Below are 26,528 nucleotides of genomic sequence, written 5' to 3'. Positions count from 1 at the left end.
CAAAGCCCTTCTCGGGGCGGACAGAGCCCATTCTCGGGGCGGTCAAGCGCCATTCTCACCCGCGCAGCCGCCGCACCCGGAGTCCGCAGCACTCCGTCCCCGCCCGGCTGCCGTTCCAGGGCCGGGCCCGGGGCGGTCCCGGCGCGGCAGGTGCCTCCCCCCGCGGTCACGGCGGGGTTGTCGCCGCCGCTGCCACGTCAGGGGAGTGTCCCGCGGCGAGGCGGGCTGGGCTGGGCCGGGCCGGGCCGGGCCGGGGCCGGCCTTCCTCCTCCGCCCCCTGCCCCCGCCGCCGGAGCCGCCGCGGAGGGAGGGAGCGAGCGGTGCCCGCTGCCATGGAGGCCCGGTACAACCTCAAGAGCCCGGGTAGGCGGCGGCCGCGCCTTTACGAGCTGCCCGGGCGGCTGCGGGCGAGCTGGTCGCGGAGGGCTCGGGGACCGGGGCTGGGGCCGGGGCTGGGGCCGGGGCTGGGGCCGGGCCGCGGCGGGGAGGAGGGCCGGAGGCCGCGGCGGTGGCGGCGGTGGGTTCCCTGCGCTGGGGCGGTGGCGGCGTTCAGGCGCAGGCCGGCCGGGTTCGGTTTGCCTTCGCAGTGCGATGGCGTTGAAACCTTCCTCCGAGCTGTAATTCGGTTCAAAACACCCTGACCGCCAGGTCTGTGTGCCCACGCGTTTTGATGGATCGTGGAAACGTACCTTTGAACGTTTAGTCGGGTGGCCGTGCCCTGCTCCCCCGGGCATCGCCTGCTCTCTGAATAGGTGCGTGTGAGGGACGGCTTGCCAAGGGTGACTTGGCCTGCGTGGCGTCAGTTCGTTTTGCAGAAGTGTTGCTGTACAGGCTCTATTTACTTGCGCATCTGTGTTTGCTCCCATGTTTGGTTTGGCATGTTTGCATGTTAAAATTCATGCCTATAACTCCTGGGCTTTCTTTTGAATCCTTGAAGTGAGACAGATGCCTCAAGAGATGTGGAGAAAATAGCGCTAGAAGGGCAGGTTTGGGTTCCTGGGAAGCAAACAGTGGACAGGCCGTGTCTGTGTCGGAGCAGCGGCCTCTGACCGGCTGTGCCCGGGCTTCACCCCGGGAGCCGCTTGCACAGCCGGAGGCCTGGCTGGCACTGCCGGAGCAAAACCTCTTCTGCAGCTTGGAAGGGCTGGGAGGGTTTCGGTGTAGGTTGCTGTCCCTGCTTTCCCCTAACCGGGTGTTGAGAAATAGGCATTATCAGCTTCATGTTATTGTAATGAATAGTGGCTTTATTTTTTAATCATGCCGTCCTCTTACCAGCATGAGAGGTGAGGAGAAACTGAATGTTATGATGACTTGTACCTTACAAATGTCATGACACGCTTGTGTACAAACACACCTCATGCGGATAATGTGTCTGTTGTTAAATTATGTCCCTTAGCCTCACACCCAAGTTGCATAACTGAAAGATAAGAAGGATCACTAAGCAAATGATGAACTTGTTGTAATTTAAAATATCAGGAAGGAATACTTTTTTTTTAGGGAGATATGCAGGATGTGTGGCATATGTGAATTTCCAAGGCCACACAAACATGCTCCCTGGTTGTGGTTCGCCACGTCATGGGAAACAGTGGTGGTGTGCTGTATGACAAGCACCTAGGATCTGGGTGGAGACGACAAATATTTGTGGCTTAATTTAGAAATGTTCTTCCCCTTTGTTGCTACTTGTCTCCCCTGTATTCAAGAGAAAATTACCTTTACTGGAATTGATTTTCAGCACCTGTTGGTGCTGAAAACCAGGTGGAACCAGCTGTTCCATAGCAAAATGAACTTTATGTGGCAAAGACAAATAATTCATACAATGGTAATATTATTTCTCCAACTTAAGCATGTTTGGTTACATATTAATTTATTATTTATAAATTAATATTTATTTATTAAACTATTTCTTTCCATATAGATGGTGAGAGTTTGTAAATCATATAAATAACTTTTAAAATTTCTATAATGATTTAAAACATTGAGTTCAATAGTCAATATGTGTGAAATCGTTCACTGAACAGATGTGCAAAAAGGTGTTGAATAAATATAAACAAATATTTTAAATAAATATTGTTTCTTTCACCGTTGTCCATTTAAATGAGTTGACAGTAATTATGTATAGCCACTGCTTCTAGTCTGGCACTTTACTTGTTAACCAGGTAGATGAGCATATGCAATTACTTAATATTTCTGTGTATGTTTTACAAATTCCTATCTTGTTCCAGTTACCTGTGCACTTTAGTGCTGGTATCTTACTCTTGCCATTTGACTGAAGGCTTACAATGAACTCTACAATATTCTAATATTAAGGTAGTTTCAATTAATGTAAAGGCACTAAAATACATAAAAAGTGCACCATATTTTCTATTTCAAGAGGTTGTGTCATCTGTGGATGAAGGGATTACTTGGTAACTGAGCCCTCTAAGGCTTTAGAACAAGTAGCAGACCTTGTGCCTGTTGTTGCTTTGCCTTTAGTAGAGGAAGAACCAAGCTGCTAACCTTTAGATCAGCTTTAGGGATTTGGAACATGCTATCTTGAGACAGAGTGGAAAAAGTAATCGTTTTGTACCTGTACAAGAGGCTTCTACTGCTGAAATCTGCTGTTAGACTTGAGCAAACTGAAAACGATGACTTTGTCTGCTCAGTAGACTTTCAAAGGGCAAATCCTACTAACCCTTTTAGTATCAGTTGCTTTAATATAATGTTGTAGATGAAAATACATTTTAAATAGGAAAATATTGTTAAAAGAAACATGTGCCTTTATTGGTTTTTATTTTAACCCAAATTCTGCTGTAGAGTTGTGAAGGAGCTGATGGTCATCTGTGGTTAATACCTGGATCTTCTGTGAATGTGCTAGACCAGGTTGATGAGTGGGGATCAGTTAGGTTCTCCATTGCTGTACTTTGTGTGCTCTCAAGCAGACCACAAAAGAGCACTATTACTACACATCTTTGTCCTGCTTCTGATTGCTCCTAGGCAATGTGTTCATCTTCTTCCTTATCCCTGTTTCTACAGCCAGTTAGTTCATCCCAACGTATCAGAAAGGTGGTAGCTCTCCACAGCACAAAGCAAGTTGTTCCCCTCACGCCACGTCTCTGTCGCTGAGAGGCAGCGCAGCTCTGGCCCGTCTCTGTTTGCCTCAGGTACAGGCCATGGCCAGTGCAGGTCTGGGATGGCCCAGCAGCTCCTGTCACTTACCCTCTGTGAGAGCAAGGTGCCACGGGGGCATTCTCCTCATGCTGTCTTCTCACTCTGCCTATGAACTTGAGTTTCTTTTTTATTTCTTCCCAAAAAGACCATTAATTTTGGAAGAGATGAAATTTCACACTCCACACTTCAGGTTTCTTTGTATTGCTTCAATAAGGCAAAGCCTTGTAAGCTGTTACTTCATATTTTTGTGTGTATTTTCGGCAGTTGTAAAAGGGTAAGCTATTTTCTGTCTTAGGATTTCAAAATGGATTAGTCGATGTATATCAGCCTGCTACCACATGGCTGATAAACCTCTCCCATCAATATTAAAGCTCAGCTGACTAAAGTACAGGCTCATCCTCTTCATGCCTCAGGAACATCCCTATTTTCTGAAATTTATAAGACAGCTACTTGGAATAATCTCTTTACTTTTTTTTCCCCCAAGAGCTGTGACCCTTGGCCTGCTGTAGGAGCAGACACCAAATCTTGTAGTCACTGCTCTTGTTGTGACAATGTCTCGCTTTTGTCTAGGCTGTGACCAGGCATCTGAGTGGGTATTTGCACAGACACTTGAAGAATTATGAACACCTACTTGCAGTGCCTCACACAGAGCCCACTAACAACCATGCTTTTTAGTTTTTTGGGGAGCAGTTTGTTTTGCTTTCAGCAGACCAACTCATTGAGAATTTGGTTAGTGAGGGCACTGGAGGCGTAGGGAGAGCACGTGGAAGGAGGCATGGCCTGCTGTCCTGCATTTATTGCCCAGGGCAGTGATTTGGGAGCCTCAAGGCATAGGGAACATAATAATGCTGAGATTGTGATCCTCTTAGCTGTCATCTTCAATATGATTGCTGCTTTTCCTACAAACTCTACTTCTTTCTCCACTGCATATTTTGTACAAGCGATCCGTGCCAACAAGCACGCGTCAGTTCTTTGTTAACTAAACAGAGCTAATAGGAAATAGCTAGTAGCTGTTCCGTGTATGAAATAAGGATAGATTGTTTAAAAATAAAACGTTGAACAGATGTTAAAAATTTATTTATTGTTTGATGTTAGTGGATTCAACAAGCACCTTGGATTTTGTAAGTTTTACCCCCCTTTGTGTTGACTGAACAGTTGTTTTCAATTGCAACTACAAGCAGAGTGCTGTACTTCCTGCTGCCCTGAGGGAAATGAGGACTAAAGGTTGGCTGTTTCTGAGGGTGAGAGGAAAGCAAGACAAGACTAATTAAAAGTTTTTGTGTTTTTTTTAATACTTGTTAATGCTTTGTTGATCATGTGAAGGAATGTACGTCAGGCTGTGAAGATGTAAAGGAGCTATTCAGGAGGCTCATGGGTCTTGAGAAGGGAAGTATCTGAGACCCTGAGGATGGAAAACAGCTGGCCTGTTTCTTGGCAAATGGTGTTTACATTTGTTTTGTAGCAGAAGTCAAAGGAACTGCCGGAGGAATGTCCTGGTCTTGGCTGGGTGGAGTTAATTTTTTTCCTAGTAGCTGGTTCAGTGCTGTGTTTTGGATTTATTTCTATTATTTTTAGTTCACAAATGATCACACATCATTCACAGGTTCTAAGCTGTCTGGGAGAATCACATCCACAACATGTCATACAGGTCTTAGTGACACTGTGCAGGTTGCTGTGAACCTGTTAGAGTTTCTGTATGTTTAGATTTAATAAACCATTCTCTAGAGAGTACAGCAAAAAATATAATTGAAAAAATACCATTTTCCACATCAAAGAGCTACTGTGACTCTTTCTTTTAAATATATTTTCTTGTGTGTGTCAATGACCACATCACTTAAAATGGAGATTTTTTTTTTTAAACTTAAAATGTCAAAGCTCATCAAGTACTGCCATTTTATGAGCAATCCTAGGTACTTTACACATAAACTTAATCCTGATGGGTTTTTTAATGATGTGTAGTGGAGCTACTGACAGAGTGATTCACTGCTATTTTCCTCTTGCAAGAAATTTAAACCCTGCCTTTATTAAATGAGATTTTTTTTAAATGCCAATGCAGTTTGGGTTCCCAGGTGCTTTGGGCTGCTGTGGGTACTGGTGGTTCAGCAGGTGATGCTCTGCACTGTGACCTCTGAAGTCACTTGGGGGTTACACCAGCTGTGGGTCGGGCACTCTTGGCTCAGTGGTCAGCTACAGAGTGGAGGGGGGAAGAAAACAGAGCCAGCTGGATTTAAGAAGACCCTCCCAAAATGTCATCCATGACACCTCCATGTAATTGAAAGGACTTGATGCTTGTCTCAAACTGTTCATGTGATTTCATTTTTAAAATTTTTTTCTATTATTGTTGTGTAATATTTTTCCTAATTGTCGGTAGTAGCCTCATTAATAGAAAATCACATAACAAAGATGACTTGTGTTTTACTAATAACTTAAGTGGATTGAGTAGTTATAAAAGTTTCTCTGAGATGAAGGGTTTTGTGGGAGTTTTACTTTCTGGAAAACCTGTATTCAGTAAATAAATTGCATCTTTACTTGTGCTGTTTTGATTAGCAGAGCCATAGGGAAAAAGTTACTACTTCTGTATTTTTTCTGAATAGACCTCTAAATCTTGCTTAAAGTGAAAAAAAATAATAATAGCAGCCATAAATAAAAAGGTAGGAAACATTTGCCAAAGCAATAAAAGCTGTCAGGTTGTTTTACTCTTCTTTTCCCAGCTTAGATAAGTCATCTTGAAAGATTGAGAGATCTCTAGCTTTATGCCAGCTATTCTGGATTCCATTATTTATCTGTTCATTATATCCTTTCTTTTTCAAACAGTGGAACTGAAATTTCAAACTGAAGTTTGAGAATTCATTTCAGAATGAAAAGGTTGCTGTACGTTTGAGGAAGATACTGTCATGCACAACCACTTTTTTTTTTTAAGAAAAGACATAGTGACTTACTAAGAAAACACCACCGATGTTCAAATCCTGTCATCTCTTTAAGCAGTCACACTGACTGATCACTTTACAAAGACTGATCACTTGCATTTTCTGTGTCCAGAAGGTTTCCCCAGCCACTAGCTACAGACTTTTCTGGTTGGGCACACAGCAGGAGTACTTGAATGTGACCTGCAGATATATTCAAAGGAAGCAGTTGTGTGAACTGAAGTTTGAGGGTAGCTTGAAGTAAAGGATGACAAAAGTGGAATTTGATTGGACGTGGTTTTTGGCAGAAATGAATCTTTGATTCACATATGCATTTATTGTACAAATTTTGCTCATTAGTTGTTATTCCACCACCACTCCTAAAGCAAGCTGGTGGCTTGAAACTTGATTCTTAGATTTTTAATATCCATATTTTGCTTTTCAGAAAATTTTGTTCAGTGTAACAGAGGAGGCAGATTGTCAGGCAGAGCCTCTGACCTGTAGTATTCTGTCTTTCCTCCACAGAGCAGTAGAGAGCTCCCACACCTCCTGCTTGGTGGGAGCTCTCCTGTATTCTCTAGTCCAGAAACTTAATTTCCTCAGGATTTAATTTTGATGAACGTTAAGTGTTACTGGGTGTGTCTTTGAAAATGTGGTTATTTTTCATGCTGATGGTCATGTCACATTAAAAAATAACTTATTTTGTCTCTAAAACCTGTCTTAGACAAATTCTGTGTCTTGACTTTTCTTTTTTTTTTGGCTGAATTAGTGATACTCTTTGACTTTATTGACAGTCTGCAATTCTTTATTTCAAATGGGTCCAAACCGTTCTGATTTTTCAGAATTGCCATTGTCCAGTGTTTACTCAGTGACTCGGTATGACTTAAGTGGGTTGAAATACCACGACTTATTGCAGGCAGACTTTGTGAATTATGCTTGTTTCTTCCACTGCAGTATTTGGCAGCCAAAGGAAGAACTGTTTCATGAATACTGCAGCAGTGCTTAAAGAAGAAACAAATTTCGTGCTTTCTTCACTGGATCACGCGTTCTCAGGATGAACCTTTACCTCTCTGGGCTTCTCTTTGCAGCCTCTCAGTTGGTATTTTTCAGCGAGGTGGGAGGAGAAACACAAAATGGTTTGGTTTGGCAGGGATCTTTAAAGGTAATCTAGTTCAGCCTCCCTGCCTCAGGCAGGGACACCTTCTGCTGCACCACAGCTCAGAGCTTTGTCCAACTTTGCCTTCAGTGCTTCCAGGGATGAGGCCTCCCCAGCTTCTCTGGGCAGCTTGTTCCAGTGTCTCATTGCCCTCACTGTAGAGAATGTCCAATCTAAACCTACTTTCTTTGAGTTCAAAACCATTCCCTCTTCTCGCTACAGGCTGTGGTAAGAAGTTACTTCTTTCTTATAAGCATCTTCTAAGTGTTGAAAGGTCACAGTAAAGTCTCCCCAGAGCCTTTTTTTTGGGCTGAACAAGCCCAGCTCTCAGCCTTTCTGCATGCAGCAGGTGCTGCTTAGAATCATGGAATAATAGAAAGGCTTGGGTTGAAAGGCACTTTAAGGATCACCTACTTCCAACCCCATGAGCAGGGACACCTTTCACTAGACCACCTTGTTCTGAGCTCTGTCCAGCCTGGCCTGGAACACTTCCAGGGATGGGGCATCCACAACTTCACTGGATAGCTTGTTCCAGCACCTTACCATCCTCACAGGGAAGAAATTCTTCCTAATATACAATCTAAGTCTACTCTCTTTCAGTTTGAAGCAATTCCCCATCTTGTTGCTACATGCTCTTATAAAAATCCCTCTCCCATCTTATTGTAGGCTCTCTTCAGGTATTGGAAGGCTGAAGTTAGGTCACCTGGTAGATTTTTGAGATGTCCTGGGTTGCTTCATACTGAAAACTTCTTATAAGCAAATTATCTCTGATATTTGAGAGCTAAATTTGATGTTGCTGTGTTTCATGCCCTAAGAGTGGCATAGTATTATGCTCTAATAGGTTTCCCTTGGTGAATGTGGATGACTCCACATGGTGCTTTTATGGGGGGGTGTATTTCTGTTCTGTCCTGGTCTCTTAGCCAGGAAATCTCAGTAACAGTTGTCTGCCTTGTCCATGAGTGCTCTGTCTTTATTAGGGTTTGTTACATAGATTCTCAGTTTTCTCACAGTCACCGTTTTGCTTCATGGGGTGTTCCCTCCTGAATTAGCTCATCCTGCTGTGTGCCACTCTTCTTCTAAAGGTGTCCAGCCTTGTTGGCTGTGAAGCAGTGCTGGGTCCAAAGCCTTTTCTGGTCCAGACTGGTTTTCTTATATTCCTCTCTAATGAACTGGTGAACCTTAATGAAGATGAAAGAGACAAACTGTTACTCAGCAGAGCCTGAATGCTGCTGGCTGTGCCATGACCTTGTGGGATCTGTAGGGTGTTTAATTGACACCTCCCTGTGGCAGCAGCATGACTGAGGTAACTGGCAGCAGCAGATTTCCATGTAATTGGTTTTCTGTTTGAGTTCTAAGTGAAATTCTCAAACTTTGAGCCGTTGTTTACAGCTGTCCAAAAGTGTGAAGGAGGAAAAGAACTTTTCGCAGTAGATTGGAAGGAGAATTCCTGTGTGGGGAGGTCAGAGTTTTTTATTAATGTATGGTGCACATGAGGGCACCTGAAGTATAAGTGATGTAACAGAACTTGTGAAAGAGGGCACAAGAAGGAAATACAGAAAATACAGGTAGGTGATGCTGGTATTTCTGAAGTGGAAGGTTGGAGAAGGTTGCTAATGAGTATCCTGAAGTCATAATAGAATACCTGGGTGTTCACACTTGGTGGCAGGTTCCAACTGCAGAGGCCCTGGGTAAATTTTTCAGGCTGGGCATATGTGTTTTCAAATCTTACATAAAACTTCTTCTCCTCTTCCTGGTGATGTGTTGATTTCTCTCAAGTATTACTGTGACCACCCTTTGATCAACTAAAGGAGTATTCATGTAATTGTCATGGGAGGTGTCAGGATAAAGCTTTTCAGCAGTTGTTAAAGATGCACATGTATTGTAAAATATTGAGGTTGTTAGCCTTGTAAATCGTGTAGTCTGAAACTCTGTTAGTGATACATATGTTTTTCCTCCTGCTTGGTGCAATTACCAATATAAAGCTACCTTAGTCCAGGTGTTCAGTGTTGAGGAGCTCTGTGACCATGCACGGATTTTTCATAACTTTATGCTTGTATAACCCATTTAGGGTTTATTCATCATAAGTAGTTATATAGTATCTTGAATTATGAACTCCAGTGAAGAAACTGGAATCTGCTGGAGAAAATTAGTTAGCTGAAAAGAGTTCTTCAAGAAATGTTTTATGTATTTTTCTATGTAATGCGTATTAAGTTATTTTCTTCATTTTCATGTCTTGTGCTTTCCTTTTTTTCAGCTGTCAAACGTTTGATGAAAGAGGCTGCAGAACTGAAGGATCCTACAGATCATTATCATGCACAGCCTTTGGAGGTTTGTTTCTCTATATGTTTGCAAGAGCTTGTAATTAGGGTGTTTTATTAATATATACTCTTAATTAATATATACTTCTCTAAAATGCATATATATTTAAAATTTACATATTTAGATGATAGCAAACCGATTTTTTTTTCCCTATGATGGAAATCAGCAGCAGAATTCAACTTCAATGGTCTTCTAGTTCAGGGTATTGGTAAAAGTACTTAGTAACAGTTTTACATGGCACCTGTGTAGTTTTATAGCATGGGTGTGTTTATTCCCCCCCATTGCCTTCCCAAGACTGTGGAAATACTTGATATGTAAATCAAGCTTTTCGTACCCAAACCTGTCATCTGGCTCAGTTGCTGAGTTGGTCACTGAAACACTTAAGGTGATCTCTGAGGATTGTTGTTTTGCTTTTAAGAAAACCTGTGAAAAACACAAATGTGTACAATTCTGGATGCATTGTAAGAGAGAGGGATTTCACTTAAGGGGTAGCTTCTTGTCTAAACACCCAGTTAAGTTTTTGGATGGAGAGGACAGTGAAGTTCTGGTGATTAGAAGCTTAAACAGAAATCCCTTCTGACTTCAGTGGGTTAATTTAAAAAAGCAGTGTTCTGTGGTATTCAGTTGGGAGGTTTGATTTTTAGCTGTTTGCAGAAATGTATACCATGCTTGATGTGCTCACATAATAATGCATGTTCCTAGGTGCTATAAAATATTCCTTATTGTCTGCTGGTTTTTATCTGTAGCTTGCTTCTCCTTCCTGTGGTAAAATGAGAGGTTTAATTCTTGCTATTATTTGTAACCTACATGAACATCTTATTTCTGGATTAGAACAGTGTCTCACTGGGAAGAGAACACTGGCAGATGAAAGGAAATGCTGGAAACCTCGACAGTTATCTCCTAGACTTGAAAAACTGCAACTATGTGGGCAGTCCGAGTGCTGTGATACCAGTGTTTAGCATTAGCTGGGGGATCTCATTCACTGACAGCAAGCCTCATTTAGGCTCCTGTCCTAACAGTAGGAGTTGTTCTGCTTGTAAATATTTAGGAAGTTGTTGGCAGCACAAGTTCTGATACACAAATCTCAGCTCAAAGTTCAAAGAAATAATGTTTAGAGAGAAGTTATTTATATGTCCAATGATGATAAAACTCTAGATTTCAATGTGTATCTTTCAAAGTTGTGCAATAAGGCACAGTACCTGTTTCAAAATTGTTAGTGGAGGAGGGAGAATAGTTCTGTGGGGTGTGAGTCAAATCCCTGTGTTGACCAGGGCACGGAAGGAGCTTTGGGAAGGCTGTCATTAGTGTTCTTTCTTGGTGTAGGTCTCCCTTTGGTTCTCCAGAAATTATTGTTCACTGAGGCAAAGATCTAAAGATTTTGGATCTTACTCTTAATTGACTCAGTTTTCCATCTGTTGGGTAGTAAAGCTCTTCTAATAATTTGTACAGCTAGCATAAAGAATTTGGATAATGAATTTGAGGGTTTTGGCAAATTTTTGCACAAGAAAATTACCAGAACCCTACATTGCTTTATCCTTAGTGCTGCGTTCTCTTAACTCTCTACTTGATTTTGGCTTCATAAAACTTCTGCCTGTGTACTGGTTCTTCAGCCTGTCCTTGTTCAAGAAAATGACATCAACTTGTCTGTTTCTGTGATGAACACTTTTTCATTTTTTTTCCCCTCCCCCCTTCTTCCATTGATGGGGGCATTTTAGGACAATCTTTTTGAGTGGCACTTCACTGTTAGAGGCCCTCCAGATTCAGATTTTGATGGAGGGATTTATCATGGGCGAATAGTACTACCACCTGAATATCCCATGAAGCCACCCAGCATTATTTTGCTGACGGTAAGTAAGCATGCTTACTCATTTTTCCTTTTTATTGTTATCAGTTTTATCATAGAGAGATTCTTGGCATTTAAGATGATGTTATTTTTCTAAGAAAGGTGGCACATACAGTATAATTGAAGATGCAAAGTCTTCCAAGATTATTTTGGTAATCTCTGAATTGCGTGAAGCCTTATGCCTAATAAATGGAAGTTCTTTCCTCTGGGAGCAGTCACATTGCTGATGTGATTCTCTAGCCTTCTGTTCTCCCCATGGGCCTGCTTGGTTTCTATTGAATACATTGCTCAGATGTAGGAAGGCAGACCTGTAGTTTGAGGCAAAGGCCTTCCTTTGTGCATAGTTTTGTAGAAGGTTTTCTTCATGCATTAGTAGACTCAGATGACAGAGTTCTGTTTTCAGCAACTTGAAATTTTATGGTGTTGGCAGTAGTATAATTGTCACGTATTGTTTGTGTATGGAATTCTTTTGATCATGATTTTTACAACTTTAACAAAAACTCGAGAGTTAACTGCTGGCATGCTTTATTGTATCCTCCTTCTTCCTTTGAAGGCAAATGGCAGGTTTGAAGTGGGGAAGAAAATTTGTTTAAGCATCTCAGGGCATCATCCTGAAACATGGCAGCCTTCGTGGAGTAGTAAGTAACAGTTCCTTGATAAATGTTACCCCCATTAAACAACTTGTTCTTTAAACTAAAAAAAAATCTCCTGAAGAATGTTTATAGTGTAAGAGGAGACAGATTTTGAGGGTGTAAAATTATGGGAGAATTTGTCAAATGTAATGTCATAAAAGAGTGAAATTGAATGATTTGGAAATCTTACTAAGTAAATGCCAGGGCTGAGAAGCTGAGGGGTGATGGTAAGCTCTTCTTTACTTGGATACATAAGCCTTAAGAATTCTCAGACTACTTAGAATATTCTTTGTGTGTTTTGGTTAAAATTTTTCTTACAAAAATAAATCCTGTTACTTTACCCTGTTTTTGCATGATCGCTAAGCCAGCTTGAATAATAATAGAAGTGAGTTTTCAATTCTAATGATGTGGTTCTGAGCACTCAAGAGGAAGATAATGTGATCTGAGTTCAGAATAACTGAATCTTCTCTTTATTTTTAAAAATACTGTTATTACAGCTGGCACAGTTCATCCAAGGCAATATGCTTATGTTCAAGTAATTTTAGTTTTGCTGAGTACGGTATATAAATTATTTCTATATCAGTTTCACTTTTAAAATATGTTAGTAAGATTTTAGGACTTTTCTAGCAGACCACTCTTCAACTTTTGTTGAGTCTTGAATGTTCTTTTAAAGAGTAGAAAATACTGTGTTTCTAAGTAGTTGTATATATGCTGTCTCTTTTCTGGTACTTAATTTGATATGATATTTATTTACCAAATCTGTTGGCAAAGTGTCTTGAATTCTTAAATTTCATTACTTCTGTAAAACAAAGTCCAAGTACAGATGTTGTCAAAAGAGATGCTTCAGGTGAAATTGTATTACAAGCAGTTATTAATATTTTAAGTGAGCTCCTTTCCCTGTAATGATGACATAAAAGGAACAAATTCTGCAGTACTTTCCAAAAAAGAAAAACTCTGAGCACATGTACACTAAATTGCAAAATTCATGTCTAATAGAAAACAGACACACACAAAAAAAAATTCCCTGTGAACCATCTTATCTTTTTCCTCTCCCCCTGCTCCCCTTCTCCCCTTGACCACCTTTTTATATGTTAGTTCTGCTTTACCTTTTTTCCTCGTTTTTAAAGTCTGAAACACTCACCTTAATGCAACATTTTTGTGACAATTGATTTTTTTATTCTCTGTTGGCTGTTGGCTTTTTCTTTGTTTACAACCTGATGTTAAAACAGAATTGAGAGAGCCTTGCAGTGTACCAAAAAAACCCCAAACCAGTGCTGCTTGTAGGAAATTCAGACTTGGTAAAATGAAGTTTTGCAGTCAGAAATGCAACTTTGCCAAGTGTGGAATGAGATTACATAACTGTTGTTTCTGCCACCTTGTTTATATCTCTGTTTTCCCATTTTAGTAAGAACAGCTTTACTAGCCATCATTGGATTTATGCCAACCAAAGGTGAAGGAGCAATAGGATCTCTAGATTACACACCAGAAGAAAGAAGAGCTCTTGCAAAGAAGTAAGTGTTAAGTTTGTTATTGTAAGTACATTTACATTCACTCACTTTTAGGGTAATGCATTGAGTAGAAAATAAGCTATTTTAGTCTCTTATCTTCAGTCTTTATCTTATCTCTTCCAAATAAAACAAGTTCGATGCCTTGTATGCATGGTCACGTTTTTCTTGGAGTATTGTACAAACCTGGAACTTGCAGTCAAACAAAATATTTTGAGAGGACTTCATTCCTTCCAATATTGTGTGGTCATATTTGAAGTTTGTCTGAAGTTCAGTCTTGGAGATGTAATTAAATTGTGATACAGTACTAATTGCAGCATGGAGAGGAAGTGGATATGATGGAATTGATACTAAGGCAGGGAGAAAACAACCAAAATAATGATGTATAATTGTCTTTAAGTAATAATGAAATTAGTTCAGAATTCTGAAGCAACTTCTTCTAAATGATCTTTAGGAAGTTAATTTAAGATTAGGTTTGTGACTATGATGAAATTATTGGCTTAGTGGACAAAGGGAAGGCAGTGAGTGTTGTTTTTTGGACTTCAGCAAGGCTTTTGGTGTCCTTTCTCTTATCCTCACTTATGGAGTACAGCCTAGGTGGTTGGGGACAGTAAGGTAGATTAAGAACTGGCTGAGCTGCCTGGCTCAAAGGATTGTGATAAGCAGCACAAAATCCAGCTTCAGGCTGGTCACTATTGGTGTATTCCTGGTGTCAGTGCTGGGGCCAGTGCTATTCAGTGTCATTAATGACCTGGATAATGGGACAGGGTGCACCCTCAGCAAGTTTGCTGGTGATACGAGGCTGGGAGGAGTGGCTGATACACCAGAAGGTTGTACTGCCATCCAGAGGAGCCTCAGCTGGCTGGAGGAATGTAAGAGAAAAGTCCTGCCCCTGGAGAGGAATAGCACCAGCTGACCAGCTGACTAGAAGGGAGTTGGAAGGGAAGATTCTGGCGGTCACCATGCTGATCAGGAGGCAGCAGGGTGCCCTTGCAGCAGAGAAGGCCGATGGTGTCCTGGGTTGCACGAGGAGCAGCCTTGCCAGCAGGTCAGGGGAGGTGATCCTACTTCAGTACTCAGCACTGCTGAGACATCAGGAGTGCTGGGCTCAGGTGGGGCTGTGACCAGGTCAGAGTACAAGAAAGATAACACATCCTGGAGCAAATTCAGTGCAGTGCCACAGAGGTGATTGAGGGGCTGGAACATGTTTCATCCATGGAAATAGTAAACGAGCTGGGAGTGTTCAGCCTGGAGAAGGTTCAGGGGATCGTATCCATATGTACAGTTATCTGAAAGGAAATTGTAAAAAAGGTAGAGCCAGGCTCTTTTCAGTGGCATCCAGTAACAGGAGTGAGTCAGTGGGATAGCTTGGTCTTGATAGTGTGCTGTTGAGTCTCTGTGGTTCCTCACTGGCCTGGAGAGCCACTTGCAGTGTGCCCTATAGAGAGATGGTGTGGGAAGGTTATCTTCTCCAGGAAGCTGAAATTCCTGGATTGGAGGTGCAAGCTCCTGGGTCCAGTATAACATTTGTAATAACAGTTAAATCTTTATAATTTATAGTTTTTATTTGCTGCAGATATAAGTATTTTAATTGTAAGAAATTATTAATAAAGTATAAATAATAGTGATATTTAAGTCGGTTGTTAATACTTTCCTAAATGACATGAGAGAATTTGTGTTATATATAGATAATATAATATAGATAATTCTCAACATATTTTTTCAAGATAGTGTGATTTGAGGCAGAGGGAAGTACTTCTAAGTTACTGGCCTTGCTACCACTTGTCTTTCTGTGGATTGTTCTGCAAATAGTTTATTAAGCACACAGGAACACTGAGAACATGCTATTCTGAGCTATGTCATTTGTGGGCAGGTCACAAGACTTCTGTTGTGAAATGTGTGGCACATCTATGAAGACAGCCCTCTTACCACTGACATCTGGAAGTGTGTCAAGCCAGGCAGACAAGGAGGCTAAAGAGCTTGCCAGGCAAATCAGCTTCAAGGTAAAGTCATTGTTTAAACTTTTATCTCTCTTGTATAGAATTAGAAAAGAAAATACTGAGGGAAAAACTTGGAAATCACAGAAACATTCATCATTTCAGAAGACCTTCATCAATTGCTATGTGGAAGCCTGTTTATTTCAGTATAGTCTGAAAGAGAAAATAAGAATGGATTTCTTGGAATTTGCTGCTTAGTAAGTTGTGCATCTCAAGCACTGATTGATTAGTTTTAATTTTAGTGGTAACCACTGTGGTAAAAACTGCCTATGTTGCTTTTACTTCCACATTTTCCAACACTAATAACTTGATTAAATTCTCCAGAATTAGTTTTATCCAAAAAGTGTGACAAAAGTTTGGGCAAAGCTAACCTAAATTTTTTACCTTTGTGATTTTTTTTTTTTTCCTTTTGGCTTATGGAAGGAATAAAACATATTACTACTGAAAAATGGTTGCAAATTCTTTTGAACTACTCTGCTACAATCTGAAGATACTGAAAGTTGAACTCTGGTATGGAAGTTGCTGTGACCGAGAAATGTGTTCTCTAGCTTGTGTTTCAGTGAAAGCAAGGTTTGTTTAGACAAATACATTCCTTAGAGAATTGCATGTCTTGCATGCACAGTGTTGTTTTTCACTGGGTTTTCCACTAAACTCTTAAATCAGCCACTAAGGAAGACTACTGTGCATGAGGGCAGGGAGCTACAGTTACAATATGACAATGTGGCATTAGTGTAGAGCACATCCTCACTACGGTCAGGGCTGCCAATATGTTCCCTTTTATCACCCATGTTCTTCTAATAGTGTCCTAAAGGCTACTTTTTACTTCTTTTGTGTGTGCCAGGAAAGTAAAGATTGTCTTCTGAGCATTCCTGCCAGTTTTGCAGGACGTGCATATTCCTATGCCATAACACTTAGAATAAAAACATCTCCAAATATTTTACAAAGATACAAAAAACAGAGACAGAATTTTAAAGCTGAGCTGCTTGGAGAAACAATGGATTGCCTTTTCCTGGCTTTTTTACAGTATATAAGGGTTTAAAGTTGTAGGTTTGTTTTTTACTTAAGAACTGCTAATCTTCAAAGAAATTCTAGAAATATCAGAGTTTGGTTTTGTTTGGCTTTTTCTTTTGTGAGAAAGAACTCATAACTTACATGAAAACAATGTTTTCATGCCTTTTTCAGTTTTAAAATTAAAGGCTTAGAGGTATCAGTCTTTAAAGAATACAGGTGCTTTCCATGTATCTGTGTGCTTGACACCACCTTCTCAGAACAAGCACTTGTTAGGGGAAAAAATGAACAAAAGCCTTACGTTTCTGCAGCCTTTCACCATCCAGTGTGATTTTGTGTTTTTTTAAATAAAGTAAATCAGTTCTGTCCTCTGATTGCACTTTTCTTCCCTTCTCAAATCAAATTTTAGGGGTTGGCGTTTTTTAAGCTTCCTGCTTCTCTGCTTTGCTTGACTTTCTTATCTTTTGTTGTTAGGCAGAGGTGTTCAATTGATGTGTTTGTAATAAACTAATAGTATGAATTACTAGCAGAAAATAAAGAAGTTTTTAATCATTTGGATACATTTAATATCAATTTATGGGGTAATATTTAACATCAGATTGCTGATTGAGTGTATAATTTGAGAGAGTCTCTCTACTAGCAACCTCTGCATTCGTCCTTTAATAAGAGGTTTCCTAACTATGTGTAGATGATCCCAGGGTTATTGTGTTTCTTTCCAGCTTTAAACAAGATGGTAACTTTTTAAAAAGTTGTATTGAGATAGGAATATGAAATTCAGGAGGGGGAAAAGACCCCAACACATCTTCTCATTACAGTTTTCCTGATTCTGTGAGCATCCACCTTTGTTCCTGTCTGTTTTAATAGTAAATTGTATTTTGTATCAGTTTTATATTGACTTTTAAATAGTTTCCTGCATTTTAGGTATTATATAGCAAAAATTCTATTTTGCTTAAAACAAAGAAAAAGAAATTACTAATAGCATATGTGTCACTGTAAAACAGTATGGTTTACCTTCATGTTGCCATCACACAGCATATTTTGCAGTAAAATTAATTCTCTACTCAGCCTCATATGTTTAAAGATGTTGGTCATCTTTTGAATGTTAATCTCACTTCAGTCTAGATATTAGACTTAGTACTTTGATAAACTATAGTAAATCAAATGCACATTTGGTACTGCTTTATAGAGATTAACAGTTAAGATGAAATAAGCTCATCTTGAAAGGAGCAAGAGTATGAAAATTGGTAGTCTGGTTCTGGGGAACTTAAGATTGGATATAGGAAAGAAAGATTCACCCTGAGAGTTGTCAAATGCTGGAGCAGACTACCCAGAGAGACTCTGGAACCCCCAGCTTTGGAGATGCTCAAAACTTGTCTGGACATGACTCTAGAGAGAATTGGACCAGGAACATCTGGTTCCATTCCAGTCTAAATGTGTCATAATTCTGTGTTGCTTTGTTGATGATCCATATTTGAATCATAACTTTTCCTGTCTAATATTACAGTTCATAATAGTTAAGTGCAAAGACAAAGCAGTCTTCGTAGCAGATTCTAAATTTTCAAATGTTAAATCCATCTCCAGATTGTTTTGGTGTATTTTTTGGATTCTCTTGAGGTAATACATATAAAGAAACAGAGAACCTAATTTCCTCACACTAAATACTATCATGAAAGACTATTACACTGTGATCTTACCAGTTTGCTATCACTGTAACTGGTTGTTTTCTAATACACTGTTTGTATTTCTTGCTACTACTACCACCACTACCACCATGTCTGCATTTGAAGACTAGATTTGAAGTTGTCATTTGGTAATAAATTGGGATCTAGACACATGACTTGAGAGGTGACTTGGTTACTGATAAAAATTGATCTGGTCAAGACTTCCCTTTTTTTTTTGACTTGTGTAAATTTTAGAGGTATTCCAGTTCAGCACTATGATGGTATATCCTTTTCCATTCCCAGGAGATTATTGCTGGCAAATATTCTGGAGTTTGCATTCTTCTACATGTCCCTACTGGTCTCTTGTCTCAAATTTCCTACATGAAACCTAAATTCTGGGAAATAATGTGCAGTAGACATTTTGTAAATGTGTATGAAAGCAGTATTGAAAGACTTGAATTTTTTCTTTTACTCTGTGCTGAAATTTAAATAGTGGACACTGGTATGCAAATACTACCCAGTGTAGTGTCATGCATATATGCCCACTCTGTCTGTGAGGCAACTTTGTGCTGAAACCAGTACAGCCAGATTACACTGGCACTCACCAGAGGCTCTTTAGTCCTGCGGGGGAACAGGCTTTGCTAATTCACTTGTATCAACAGTATGCCAACATTGTCTTAAAGACATGCAAAACATAAGTTTTAAAAATTTAGTTATTCTGGCATAATGTCCTGGATCTTCTAAAGACTTTTATTTTTTGCTCTCTACCTGTGCTTTTTTTTGAATGTTACATTTGATATGTAACAAATGTAACCCAAACAAAATTGGGTTTTAAACTGTTGTTTGCACATTTGCAGTCTTATTTTTAAAGAATGAAAATTTCCTAAACTTATTACTGTGTCATCAGAATGCAACTGGCACACCTGATTATTACATTTTGGTAAGCCTCATATTCTCTACAAAGAAACACACGTTCCAAAATAAGCCAAATTGTTTTGGAGCAATTTTGATCTTGTCTCTGAAGTGTACATGTGTGCTTCTTGTAGGCAGAGGTCAATTCATCCAGGAGATCTGATGCTGGACCCTCAAACACATCAGGGCTGAACCCCTCTGCTGCTTCACGTGAGCCCCAGCAGGATGGTGCAGCCAGAGCATTCCCAGATCCAGCAAGTGCAACGGTATGGTCCATCTTTGAGCTTTATTGGGCATAGTCTGATTATTAAATTGTCCTCTTAAGCTGATTGGAGTCTTGATTAAAGTATGTAGTTCATATATTTATGCTGGAACTCCTGCATACTTTTGTATAAAATCTGCATTATGCAGTATTTCTCAGGAGTCTGAACTGAATGCAGAGAACACCTCTGACTAGACTACTTCTGACAGTACTTTATTTTATTTGTAGTAGCTGTTGATGTCTACTCAGGGCAAAGTGATGATACATTATTCTTGTTTGAGTATTCAAAGTGCAAGCAAGGTACTGCTGCTGAAAGCTGGCTTGATAGAAGTAACTCCTGTAGTATTAAGATGAAATCCTTCCACATCTGAGCAAAACAATGTTTTTGAAGGAATATATTGTAGATACTCAGGTGGGACTTGGGTCCAGTGGTCACCTAAATTTTGGTACCAAAACTCTGATCCCAGTGGGACTCATTAGTGGAGGCTGGAGAGCAGTGCAGATTGCTCAGCAGCAGAGGCTGGTGGGCTGCATTTCTGTCTCCCCCCCTGGCTGCACAGACTAAATCTGTGTGAATTATGGGTGTCTAAACTTCCACCAAATCTGTAGCAATACATTTAGTGCATTGATATGGAATGATGTCCCACCTTGGGGCTTATAGCTAATGAATAAAGTCGATGCTTTGTGAGCTTTATTAAGTAACAAGGTAAAAACTGTAGTTAGGCTGTTTTCTGACAACCTGGGAATGCATTAAGCCTCAGTACACCTGATATTAAGCAGTATCTTACAGTAGTGACTTGATAGCACTGATAGCACTGATAATAGTGACTGGATGAAGCATTATGAAGGTGATAAAATAAACAGTGTAACTGAAGCCAGCTACTCTTGAGCGGATGAAGGAGGTTTCTGTCAGAAAATGAGGCTATGTTCTGATGCATGAGATTTATAAAGCCCTTAACTTTAATTATAAGTTCTGAATGATATATTGGCAAAAAGTGTTACCTACCCTTTATCTCTGTTAAGTGATGTCTTAGTTATGTAATGCTACAGCAACCATTTTAAATGTCTTGACAATTGAGAATACTTGGCCCAACTTTGATTCATTAAAAACCTAACATTTTTTGTATTAGCCATTAAGCCATGCTGTGTCAAACTTCAGTGTTTCTTCAGTTGGAAGTTGTACAGGCAAACAAGTGTTTGACCTATCCTGATTTCTGCATCTCTTCCCCAGACCATTGGTATAAGTGAAAGAGGCTTCAGTAACCCAGAGGATTTATATGGTCCTGAGTTCCTGAGTTTGCTGTATTTTTAAAACATTCCTTCTAAGATTATTAAATATCCTTCTAGTATTCTGATAAAAAATTTTAAAATAATGGACTGAAGATATAAAGGATGCAATGAATTTTACCATTTTTCAGTAGACTGAACATGAAATAAATTTCATTACTTGCATTTTTTTAGATGGTACAAGTTTTTGTTAGTTCTGATAGAAGTATATTTTACTGAAATAGCTTATTCATCAAATAATTGTTTAGATGTCCTTGGAGCAAAGTTTTCTATCAGTCCTAACAGTTTTGGAAGCTTCAGAAATAATGTGACATGTAATAATATAAATAGTATGTAATAATGTGACATGTGTATTAAATGTCTATAAAGATCAGATGCTAAGGGTAGCTATAATGTAACTATTATTGAATATTTCTATCTTTAGTGTGTTAAGCCCTCATCTACATTTCCAGTATGGTTTGGCAGAAACCATTATTTGGCAGAAACAATGGAAATTGTGTCATGTGAGGTGTTGTGTTAGTCTAAAAATCTTGTAATGTTTGCTTACGAAGAGTTTAAAGACTTGCCATTAAGTTGAAGACAAGATGATTGTGATTTTTTTTTTTAATAGTGAAGCCCATCTGCCATTTTTTGGCATTCTTAACAATTTAGTCTTCAAACAAATTAAAAAATCAATCTACCTACCTACCTACCTATCTATCATCTCTATTACTTAAGATACTGTAGCACTTGGACCCAAATTTTTATTGGGTCATGATGATCACTCCTTTCTTAGCTTTGTTCTGCACATCTGGTAATAGTTGGCCATTGATTATGTTGGGAATCCCAAGGTGGTGCATTAGCTGAGCTTTGAGTGAAGCCTTTGGTCTGCTGCTGGCCCAATCCATCTATAATTTCCTCAGAAAAATAACTTAAAGCCTTGAAATTGTCAGTGAGATTTCTCTTGAATCACAGATCTGTTCATGTCAATATATGACAGCTTGTTCTATTCAGAACGGGGCCTTTCTGTTTTATTTTTAAGTTTTGCAATATTGAGAAGATGTGTGTGACAGTCAGTGCTAGTTACTTTTGTTAGTAAGATGAAGGATTAGGAAGATATCTAGACTTTTTTATATCTTTAAAAACTGTTTGAAGAAGAAAAACATTGCTTGCTGAATTGTTAGTTCTTGTGTCCTGAATTCACTTCTCTCCCTCTCACCTTCTGGGATTATGGGAATGTAGATGAATCTAGGAACTTCATTTCTCAAAGACTTGGCCTCTCCAAGTCTTTATTTTCCTTGGCATGAGGAGCTTTCAGGTGAGAAGCAGAATTGCTTTCTTCTGCAGTGTACTGGAAATCACAACAGGCTGCTTGTGGTGTTCTTGGCTGTCTCTGCTGATAAAACTTATCTTTTAAAAACACTTTTCTTTGAAGCTACCCAAGCTGCTTCGCTTATTTAGGCTAGACGCCTGTGTAAACAGCAAGTTATCAAATGTGGCGAGTAATTGCATCAGTACTTCCTTGCAAATGATAAACAGTGGGAAATAGAATGATGAGGTAGGAATGGAAGGCCTCTTCCCTTGGTGAGACAAATCACCGACTAGGTGGAAATTTTGAATTCTTTATCCACACACAGAAGTGTCACAAGCCCAAGTGCTGTTCACTGTCTTGTGGATTGTCAAATCTGATATGCAGTGAGGGCATTCCCCCATTAAGTCATGTGGAAAGGTTATCTTTTATGGGTATAGTAGATGGCTGAAGTAGTGCTTAAGGTTATGGATATTGGGTCCATTAAAAGGCTTTGGAAAAAAATCTGAAATGTCCAGAATTCTAGTTTAACCTGCTGTTACAATAATCTTTTAGAAGGAAAGGGGGAGAAAGCGAATTCTGGAAAATAGCTGCAAATTGGTTTGAGTAGGAATACCAGAAAACCTTATTTTCTGAGGAATGAAAATGAAACTTAAAATTTTTAAAAACCTGCAGTTTTTTCTCAGAGCTTTTTTTTTAAAACACTTTAAAACAGAACCTTGTGAAAATGCCTATTTCTAATGACTGCACTGTATTACTATTTTTAATATTAAACGTTGAAAGTTTGAGCTTTTTAGTATTGCATGCAGGATTAGTCTGGTGGGAGATCAGATGTCATATTTTCTAGTTCATAAGATTGAAACTTGTTTTCTTCAGCATAAAATTCTCATGAGCAGAACATCATTTGCTTAAGTGTATTTTTTAGTACGTGTCAGACCGAGTTTGCCCGGCAGAGGGCAATAGATAAGTGCCTGCACATGTGCTCCAGAACTCCTGCTGGGATCAGGTGGTTTGTGGTCAGGATTTTCGTTTTGTTTTTTCAGTGGTGGTGATGAGAGCAGACTTCTGGTCTCAGATGTCCACAAGAAGCACTGCAGCACTGCTTAACTGCAGTTCTTGGACTTCTCTCCATCCTTCTTTTGGCTTCCCTATCTTGTTTCCCCATCAGTATAGGTGACATTGCAAATCCTCAGAGATAGAACTACTTAGAGAATTTCTTGCGCAGCAAAGAGTTAAAACAAATCCTAGACAAAGATATTTGAAATATCTAACACAAATACGGTTTGGCAGACTTCCTTCAGCCTTCTCTTGTCTACAGAACTGCTGATGTTCAGCTTGAAATATACTTCTACTCAGGATAGCGTATGGGCAGAAACAACCAGCTATAACAATCCTGTAATAATTAGTGACATGTATTAACAGTTATCTGAAGAGCACGTTTTAGTCCTTATGATTTTATCTGTTGCTGACAAGAGATAAAATGTACTGTGTGACAGCTCCCACCCTTTGTGTTTCAGTCTGAAGGCCAGAGCAGCAGCGCAGCGGCCGGGCAGGAGCAGCCCCCAGCCGTGCCCAGCAGCAGCAGCTCGCTGAGCCCCCGGCAGCGCCGCGCGCAGCAGCAGAGCCAGAGACGCGCCCCGGCCTCGGCCGACCTCACCCGGGCACAGCAGCCCCGCGGCAACGCCAACCACACGGGCTCCACCGTGCTCATCGTCCTGCTCACCTTCGCCCTGGCCGCCCTCATATTCCGCAGAATATGTTTAGCTAACGAGTACGTGTTTGAGTTGTAAGGTTGTTTGTCCTAACAGCAGCGACTTGAGTGCTTCACTGAACGTTCTGTGTTGGCTATGACATGAGAACTGTTTACAAAGGTTACTTTTTGTATTTACGCTTAAATCCTTCTGAATGTTAATGTACCTACAGATACATTGCTTGTAGGAAAAGCAAAGCTGGACCTGTAAGCTATGAGTTTTGAGTGCCCACTAGATACTTGGAGAAACAGTGCAGTGGAATAGTAACATTAAGGCATGTGGGATGGGACTAAATTTGAATAATTTATTTAGTAAAAGATGATTTTTAAAAAATGGTTGATTCAATTTTTTATGGGGCATAAATGCTCGTATAAGTACCCCATCTAAGTTAGTATAAGATCTGACATTGAAGAGGGGATGATTAAATGAAACACTGCTATGTGTTTATGTCTGGTGAACTCCTAATTTAGAGGGAATACAGTTTTGTAACCACTTTTATTTGCCATGACACATTTCCAGAGGAGAAACACATGCAATTTGGTTGTGATGCTGCTTTGTGTGTGTGGAAGGGGGACGGGATTGTGGGAGCAAAGTAGGTGCCAGGAAACAACTTGCATTATTTTGGTTTTTATTTTTTGGAAGAAAGATTGGGTAGTCTTTTGAAAGATTTGAATGTCCTCTTCTAGTACTTTCAACTGTATATCTTGTTTTTAAAATTTGAAGATTATGCAAAACATGTCTATTCTTGCAATAGTTATAAATATGTAATATAAATATTTACCCAGAGCTGTTGTCTTTTAATTATACCAGAAATATACATAATGTGTTGAACTGAATGTTTTGTATGTGGTTTTATTTACTAAAGAAAATTTAAGCCTTATTACTTAAATTCTGATACATATGGGCATTCTTAACAGAAGTATTTATTACAGTCCTGCTAGTAATAAAGTTTCAAGCCAGTCTTTGGATATGTTTCAAGTATCACACGGCAGTTTGTTTCTTGTTTGTCTGAGGGTTTTTTTGGTTGGTTGGGTTTTTGTAAGGGGGTTTCTTTTCGTTCGTTGGTTTGTTTTTTCTTTGGGTTTTTTTTTTGTGTGTTTATTTGTTTGTTTGTTTGTTTTTGTTGCTGGTTTTTTTTGGAGGGTTCAATGTGTTTTGGTTTTTTTTTAGTCTAAAATCAATATTTTGTATCCAGGGATCTACTTATTATAATAAGTCCCTGGTATTATTAATGAATACTATGAAAAGGCATGTACAAGCAGTAGACCTACAGTTGTTAGGGTTTTGAGAAGTTTTGTCTTTGACTATTTAAATACTGAAGTAGAAGAAAGTGGGATAATTTTCCTCTTGTATTATTGCTCATATTACTGTTCAGTATGTTTATTTCAAAGACAAGGAAGTTTAGCTAGCTTTCATTTTGTTGCTGTCAAACATAATAGCACTGACTTAAGTGAGATTCTCATCCTGTTTTTCAGCAAGTATTTATCAAGTTAGCTAGAGCTTTCCTAAATTTTACCAACTGTAGTATATATTACTGTATTGCAACATTAAAGTAGCTATAACAACTTCTAAAATAGGGAAAACCCATTTTATGTCTAAGGGAGATGTGTAAATTTAGAAAATACCCAAAATTTGAGTCCTTTAACATTTCTCTGTATTGATAATCTTGTTTGCAGATATAATGGAAAAAAGGTGAAAAAATAGCTTTTGTAAGAAGACAGAAAAAAACCTATGTATTTGTGGAGCAGTTAGACTTTGTGCTGCAGACCAATTTGATGTCAATATATTAATTAACATATTTTTACGTAATTTGACTTACTAGAAATTGAATAAAAACAAGCAAAAAACCAATACACAAATGCCCCCCCCCCCAAAAAAAAACCAAAACAAAACACACCAAAAGCCTAAAAAACCTGTTCAGCTCGTGTAGCCTCTAAGATAGAAGCCCTGTGTTTCCTTGTTGGTGTGGTGCTCAAATCCTCGTTCAAGTACTGCATACGTGGGCTCACAGAGGGAGTTCTGGGAGAGGTGTGACCCTCAGGACCGTCCTGCTGGGTTTTCAGTCCCTCTGGAGTCCCTGCTCTGAGTGTGCTTTTGTTGTCCTGCAGGGTCCCTGCTGTGCCCGGCAGAGTTGTGTCCCTGTGCCACACACCGGCTGCTGTTAGCACAGCCCGGTGCTGCACACACAGGCCAAACCAGCATTGCCCTGTGCAAGGGCTGGGAGGAAATAAACGTTGAATGGATTTTGGAAACAGCCTCGTCATAGTCATTAAAGAAATAGCTGATTTTAATTTGAGTTTCGATCTCCTTTGATAAAAGTTAAAATGGCCGATTATGCAAATGCCTTTTGGAAAAAAAATGCATTAATGGTGACTTGATTTATGTAAAGGCGATTGCATGCATAGATTGGGGGTTACTGTTTTAATTTTGCTTTTAAGTTAACAGTAAATAAAATCAACTTTTTCAGAGGAAGTAGCTCATATTCTCTCTTCAACAACATGAGGATTCAGACAGAGCCTCAACTGCTCTAAATCCATTAAAATAGATACATTTTACAATGAGATACACGTCTGAAACGTGGCACAGGCAGTTACCAGTTGAGAAAGATGCCGTACAGAGGATCAAAAAATGTAGAAAGCCTAATGAAAAGGGACAGCCTGGCTTTACAGTCTGGCAGGAGGATAGCACTGAGATTAGGGGATTGAGCAAAAAGCCGGCGTGCAGAATTGCGGGTTTTTATATAATGGCTTTAGCGAGTATCCTTTAGGACCCGGTGGCAATGTGCAGCGAGGCAAACCTGGCGAGTAATGGCCAATCACTGGGCGGTGATGAGGGAACAGCGCCGGGTGCGAAGCCG

The 26,528-nt window shown here is 39.7% G+C and overlaps 1 protein-coding gene across 2 annotated transcripts; it reads left to right on the top strand.

Moving 5' to 3' along the window:
- The first annotated feature begins 256 nt into the window (after positions 1-256).
- On the top strand, positions 257-24,649 carry UBE2J1 (ubiquitin conjugating enzyme E2 J1). Of its 2 annotated transcripts, none has more exons than XM_054280366.1 (8): positions 257-363; positions 9,461-9,534; positions 11,241-11,372; positions 11,922-12,006; positions 13,406-13,511; positions 15,379-15,508; positions 19,218-19,349; positions 23,438-24,649. In XM_054280366.1, the coding sequence occupies exons 1-8, from the start codon at positions 333-335 to the stop codon at positions 23,708-23,710; spliced, it is 963 nt and encodes a 320-aa protein (XP_054136341.1). In that variant the 5' UTR covers positions 257-332; the 3' UTR covers positions 23,711-24,649. The 2 variants fall into 2 exon arrangements, with proteins under 2 accessions (XP_054136341.1, XP_054136342.1); XM_054280367.1 differs by lacking the exon at positions 257-363 and adding an exon at positions 639-752.
- The last annotated feature ends 1,879 nt before the right edge of the window (positions 24,650-26,528 follow it).

This window comes from Melozone crissalis, unplaced genomic scaffold, assembly GCF_028551555.1.
Source record: "Melozone crissalis strain CALT ecotype California unplaced genomic scaffold, PUWL_Pcris_2 ptg000027l_1, whole genome shotgun sequence".
Lineage (NCBI taxonomy): Eukaryota > Metazoa > Chordata > Aves > Passeriformes > Passerellidae > Melozone > Melozone crissalis.
Note: the sequence above shows the minus strand (reverse complement) of the source record. Positions and strands in the feature narration are given on the sequence as shown.

Excerpts from the sequence above, each read along its gene's own strand:
- UBE2J1 (XM_054280366.1), top strand. The coding sequence starts at position 333 with ATGGAGGCCCGGTACAACCTCAAGAGCCCGG. Across the intron at positions 9,535-11,240 it reads ATCATGCACAGCCTTTGGAG|GACAATCTTTTTGAGTGGCA; the intron begins GTTTGTTTCTCT and ends GGGGCATTTTAG. Across the intron at positions 15,509-19,217 it reads CCAGGCAAATCAGCTTCAAG|GCAGAGGTCAATTCATCCAG; the intron begins GTAAAGTCATTG and ends TGCTTCTTGTAG.